Below are 6,507 nucleotides of genomic sequence, written 5' to 3' on the forward strand. Positions count from 1 at the left end.
AAAACCACTACACACACATATATATATATAACTTAAAATACATTCATTTGATTCATAAATTATCTATCTAAAAATGATGAAAATCCACGAATCCACAAGTATATCTACCAATCCAAAAGTATATATTCACAAATCCACAAGTATAACCAAAAAATATATCCACAAACCAAAAGTGTATCCACAAGTATATATCCTAAAATGCACAATGACAAACCAAAGATTTATCGCAACGCACACCATAGTTATTTGAGGCGCAAGGCGCACTAAAGCGCTCGGGTGCCTTGGGGCCCGAGGCGCAAGGCGCAAGGCGAAGCGCACGCTTTATCGAAGTAAAGCGCATTTGACATAAATTTTAAAATTCAAGATATATGAAGTATTTTATACTATTTAAATTAAATACTTTCACAAAGGCAACAAATAATATAAATAAAAGTTCATTAACAGATAATGTAGCATAAATCATAACAATAAAACAAACTCCAATCATCTAAAATTCATTAATAAGTCGTAAGTGCATCATAGTATATTAAGGAAAAAACGTCAACAATCTCAATCATCAAATCCATCTTCATCCTCTCCAACTGCATCATCATCATCATCATCTCCAGAAGCTGAAGCTCCAGATTTGTATCTTTCTGATTCCTCATCGTCTTCGCCAAAATCAATTTCTTCATTCTCTTAATCTCTTCGTTGTTATAACGATGGATAGTAGATCTTCTTTTATACGTATTTAATGTACTCGTACTAGCTGCTGCTTCTTTTGTACAGGACGTGCCTCGAGATCTAAAATTATAGGCATCTTCATCAACCCCAGAAGCTCGTCCAACTTCTCCCCAAGTCAAACTATCATCATCAAATACGAGATCATTTTCGTCACCACTATTATTATTTAATTCCCCCATCAACCATTCATTACTATCATCGATATCAGCCAAAGAAATAGGATCAATCTTATCACGCATATCATATTGGCGCCTCAAAGCCCTATTATACTTGATATAAACCAAATCATTCAATTTTTTTTGCTCCAATCTATTTCTTCTTTTGGAATGAAGCTGCACATCAAACAAAATAATTTTAGCTTTAAAATAATATATTTATTTAATATTTAATTAAAGACTAATACTTAGTACTCACATGTTCAAACACACTCCAATTTCGTTCACAAGCAGATGAGCTACAAGTAAGGCTAAGAACTTTTACCGCGAAAACTTGCAATTCGGGTGTCAAACACCCATAAGCCAACCACCATTCCGCTGGTAATTTTGAAACCAAAAAAATGAACATTAAAACAATTACACATCAATTATCATATGATAAAAATAAAATATTGATTATCTGGTGATTTTTTGTTTCTTTGTCTGACTGCCATGGGCATCCCAAAAAAAGTCCTTCAGCCCTTTTGTACATTGGCAATTGGTCCATGATCTTATCCTGTAGCTCATCGGTTTCACACATCTTAGCGATACATTTATACAAACCCGTCACAACTTCATTATCATTTTCTATATTAGAATCCGAGTAGAAGAACTCCGGGTTTAAGAAATGCCCAGCAGCATGTAAAGGTCGATGGAGTTGTATCGTCCACCTATGATCAATTATAGCAAAAATCTCTTTATATTTATCCTCTTTGTGATCAAATGAAGCAGCAATAGCTTCTTTAGCCCGATCCATTGCCTCATAAATGTAGCCCATTGGAGGTTTTTTCTCCCCATCAACTAATCGAAGAACTTTCACCACAGGACCACCCACTTTAACAGCATAAACGACTGTATTCCAAAATGAAGGCATTAATATAACCTCTGATGCACGCTTACCTGGTGCCTCCTTTGCAAATCTACTAGTGGTCCATTTCTCAGATGTAAACATTTTTCTCAAACTTGCTTTGTGATTTTGAAACCGCTTTAAAGTCAAAAAAGCGGTTGCAAAACGAGTTTTTCCAGCTCTGACCATATCTTTCTGCCTCGTGAATTCTCTCATCATGTTTAAAACTTGGGGCCTGTTATATATATATCCATTAACCATCATTGCCCTTTCATATACCTTTTTCAAGTGAGGAAGTTTGAAAAAATCTTCAAGCATCAAATCTAAACAATGAGCAGCACATGGAGACCAATATAAGTGAGGATATTGTGCTTCCAAATGACGTCCTGTTGATTAAAATTTAAATGCAATATACAAATTACACATTAGAATATACAACTTTAATTTAAATAGTATAATAATGTATTTAAATTGATATAAGTTATAACTAATATAAAACTTTAGAAGTTAAAATCATACCAGCTAAAACATTTGCGCTTGCACTATCAGTAACAATTTGAACCACATTCTTTGCCCCAATTTGTTGCACATTTGTCGAACAAATCAAACAATTTCGCACCCGTGTGAGAATAGCTCGACCCATCTACTGATTCTATAAACACAGTCCCTCTAGGACCATTTACTAAAAAATTAATCAATGTCCTATTTTTTCTATCAGTCCACCCATCGGCCATCAAAGTGCGTCCATATTTAACGTGGTCATCTGTATAATCTTTCAATAACAATTTTGTATGTTCCAGCTCCTTTTTTAAGCATGTAACTCTAACTTCGTGATAAGTAAGGGGCTTCATTCCACAACCAAATTGTCCAACCGCTTCAATAAATGGTTTAAAACTATCATAATTCACGGCATTAAAAGGAATACCTGCATCATACATCCATCTAGCGAACTTTTGCACTGTATTCTCCCTCAGTTTCTTCTTATTTTCATCATACAACTTCGCTGTCTTTGCATCTTTTTTCTTTCCTTGAGATACAATCCATCAACATCTTGTCGGAAGTACAAATCTATTGGACCAGTTTGTTTTAATTTCTTCCCAGGAAAATCAGGTTCAAGATTAGAACGCTGACCAAATGAAACTGATTGAGGCTGTTTCCCTTTTGCATGTATATCTTCTTCAACTTCCAAATATTCTTGCTGTTCTGCAACTTCATCAAAGTGAGGGATTGCATCCATTTGATTTTTCAATTCTTTCTTTTTTGACATATAAGAACTTATTTCTTCTTTCACATGCTCTGGACATTTTGAGCAAGTTTTCGTATTCCTATTGCCTCCAATCAGATGTTGTTTATGTCGATAAATCCCACCATTAGTTGTTTTCCCACAAAAATTGCACTTCACTTTATTGGTATTTTTTGGGTCTTCTAATGTCGCATAATTCCATGCTGGATCTTTTCGAAGGGCTTGTGATTCAGAATTTGACATTTTATCGTCAAAAACAGGATTTATTCTAGATTTCTGCAAATTGATGAAATACAAAATTTAAAATTATAAATAAAAAATATAAATATATTTATGAAATACAATATATATTAACTAATCAATTTAATCCAATGACCAATCATCAACAGTATACATGATTCACTTCAGATAGATCAAAAGTTGGAAAAACATTTCATTAAAAATGAAATAATTCTAGTTCATTCATAATTCTGAAAATAATTAATAATGTATTAAAAATAAAATACAGACCATGCTTTCATTAAAAATAAAATACAGACCATGCTCCGATCAGAGAGAAATACAGACCATGCTTTCATTAAAAATAAAATACAGACCATGCTTTCATTAAAAATAAAATACAGAGCATGCTCCGATCAGAGAGAAATACAGACCATGCTTTCATTAAAATAAAATACAGACCATGCTTTCATTAAAAATAAAATACAGAGCATGCTCCGATCAGAGAGAAATACAGACCATGCTTTCATTAAAAATAAATTACAGAGCATGCTCCGATCATCATTATAAACTAGTATGCTACTACAAAAATTTTCTGCAGCATGCTTTCATAATTCATATATTCTATGTCCAACACGCCAAATTTTTCCATAAAATTTTATCGTTTTTAGTATCATAGTATGTAAATAAGTATGTAAATATTACCAGAAAAAGTTTCAGTCTTTCAGAGTTGAGACGTAGAGAGTAGAGAAGGCTGCTGCACGCGTAACCGAGAGAAATTGAGAGGACGCTGTTCGCTGGGAAGAAAAAGGGCACATGCAGGGCTTTCTAAAACATAAAATAGGGCTTGTGTTTGTTATGGGCTTTAATTCTTATTGGGCTTTAATTATATGCACAGAATCATAGTATCATACGGCTTTGTTGGTTCAGGCGCACAAGCGCGTGTCTTTCAGTAGAGGCGCGCCTGGGTCGAGGCGCGCCTAAGGCGCGCGCTTGATTAAAGTGTGGCGCCTGGGTGGTGCGCCTGGCTGCGCCTGTCGCCTAGGCGCAGCCAGGCGCTCGCCTTTTATAACCATGACGCACACGATCTATTTAAGCACCTACATAAGAGTAGACGAATTCGCTCCATTCACTTTTGACTTCATCATATTGAGATTAGTTGTGATATTGGTTTTTGATTGATCCTGCAAATTGAAATGTAAAAAGTACACAATAAATTAGATTAATAAGATCATTCATAAAAAAAACGACAATATCCAAAAACTCACGAGAATTTATTGTTTCTTCAACATAACCATTTTGTTTTAGATTACCCTATATATAATGAAATTGAAAATTTAATGCAACAATCACAACAATGTGGTACAAGATGCTGCAAGGTGAAGAAAATATGTAAAGCCACATGTAAGTTCAAGTTAGTATGATGGATGACGGCTCTCGAGATCCCAGATACCACAATATAGCTACTATGGTTAACAACTTAACTTAGCTAAAGTTCTTCATCAGTGATAAGATAAACTGTTTGCACCCAGTACATTAAAAATCTTTAACCTTTTGAGAATAAATAAAAAATTTAAAAAAAATTCATCACAGTACCCTTTCAAGATAAACTTAATAAACACATCGCAGAAAATTAAACAAGAAACTCTTACATTGTTAGCAAAATATGGTTAAATCTCTTAATACATTACAACTAGAAATCAATGTTATACGTAAAATGAATATGAAACTTTTACAAAAAGTTAATATGCAAGCAGTATATATTATACACAACACAATACTTCAACTTTAGAGAATAACAAAATGAAGAAAATTCAGTGCCAGCAAAAACCAATTTAAACTAACAGACAACAAATCATAAATAATATAGTTCACAATCACAAGGGAAGTACCTATGCCAAAAAATGTTGATTTGTAAATGGCTTGTGAACTCTTTCAAAGTGAACCATATTTGATTCACGACCACTAAGGCGGAAATTTTTTTTTCTTTTAACCTGCATCCGAAGCAAGATTTGGAATATCAAAGAAACTATTTATCTCATCCTTCACAATTTTCACAACTATAGAACAAAATTAGAGAGTTGATAACGACTCATAAAAATACATTCTGTACTGAGACATGGAATCCTTTGCCGGTAGATTTGTTTTATAAAGAACATTCAACAAACAGAAGAAAGGCAATAAGACATAAATATTATGTACCTTGATAGCTTGCCTCCAAGCCAAGGCCTTGGTTTTGCAAGAACGAACATTCATTAAATGATCCACATCAAGCTTCTTAAAAACAAAAACTACACAAACATAAACAATCAAGAAAGCAACAATGTCCTCTCTACGAATTACAAACAAATAATCCAGGCTTCTATTAAAATTGTTCTCAAAGACCAAATCTGCGCAAAATTGTTCACAATCTTCGACGCTTCGGCACAGTTTGACCACGGAAGAAGTTTTCAATTGAATAAAAAATCGAGATGTGAGAAGGGGGGGAAGAAGAGAAGATTGATGCACACGGTCAAATAAAAAAAAATGGAGAATTGGGTGAAAAACATACTGTAATATATTGAATTACGCACGGCGGTGGAAAATTGGAGATTCAAAATGGTAGCCGCTAGGGTTGTAGAAAAATGGGGATGGCGGTTGTTTATTTCCACTGCCTCTTAATTGTGAAGTGAAATAAAAATCGAGGGAGGTTAAAATTATCTATCGGTTCATCTTTTGCAAAATAATTAAAGAAAAATAAAATTAAAAAATAGTTCATTTTTTTACTTCACTAAATATAAATTTTAAATTTTTTTAACTTTTTACTTCGTCAAAATTACTCTGTCGAAGTAAAATGTTACAAAAAATTAGAAGTGAAGCCCGTGTTTTTTAAATTTTGAAGTAACAAAATAATGTTTTACTTCGTTTTTGTTATTACCGAAGTTGATTGGTATATACTACTTCATAATTAATAATCACCGAAATAACTAGTAGCGAAGTAAAAACCAAAAATTCTACTAGTGAACATAGCAGAAACTAGAAACTGAATACGAAGAAATCATGGTGAAAACACTGAAAAAGCAACGAACACAAAGAGCTAAGTTTCCAAATATTTTCAGAGAGAATTATGATGTGTTGTTAATGAGAGTTGATCAGATTTGTTTCTTTAATGTTTTTGCTATTTTAACAAAATGGTTACTCGCGCCAGTTCCCCAACTCTTGCTCGACATGTTGACCTGGGAAAATTCGACCCTACCCTGCAGGCACTGCCTGCAGGGGTAGATCCAAGGGCCAGAAAAAAT

The 6,507-nt window shown here is 33.7% G+C and overlaps 1 protein-coding gene across 6 annotated transcripts; it reads right to left on the reverse strand.

Moving 5' to 3' along the window:
* Positions 1 to 241: 241 nt before the first annotated feature.
* LOC140830913 (uncharacterized) lies at positions 242 to 5,899 on the reverse strand. Of its 6 annotated transcripts, none has more exons than XR_012117708.1 (6): positions 5,778 to 5,899; positions 5,429 to 5,517; positions 5,119 to 5,220; positions 2,284 to 4,410; positions 1,138 to 2,150; positions 242 to 1,055 (listed from the first exon to the last, which is right to left on the reverse strand). XR_012117708.1 is itself a non-coding variant. In XM_073194491.1 (4 exons), the coding sequence occupies exons 3-4, from the start codon at positions 2,405 to 2,407 to the stop codon at positions 1,303 to 1,305; spliced, it is 972 nt and encodes a 323-aa protein (XP_073050592.1). In that variant the 5' UTR covers positions 2,408 to 4,410; positions 5,119 to 5,220; positions 5,429 to 5,874; the 3' UTR covers positions 242 to 1,302. The 6 variants fall into 6 exon arrangements, 1 of the variants encoding a protein (XP_073050592.1); XR_012117709.1 differs by having other exon boundaries at positions 5,429 to 5,503; positions 5,778 to 5,877; XR_012117706.1 differs by having other exon boundaries at positions 2,284 to 3,283; positions 3,932 to 4,410; positions 5,429 to 5,874.
* Between the last annotated feature and the right edge of the window lie 608 nt (positions 5,900 to 6,507).

Source organism: Primulina eburnea, chromosome 4, assembly GCF_022965805.1.
Source record: "Primulina eburnea isolate SZY01 chromosome 4, ASM2296580v1, whole genome shotgun sequence".
Lineage (NCBI taxonomy): Eukaryota > Viridiplantae > Streptophyta > Magnoliopsida > Lamiales > Gesneriaceae > Primulina > Primulina eburnea.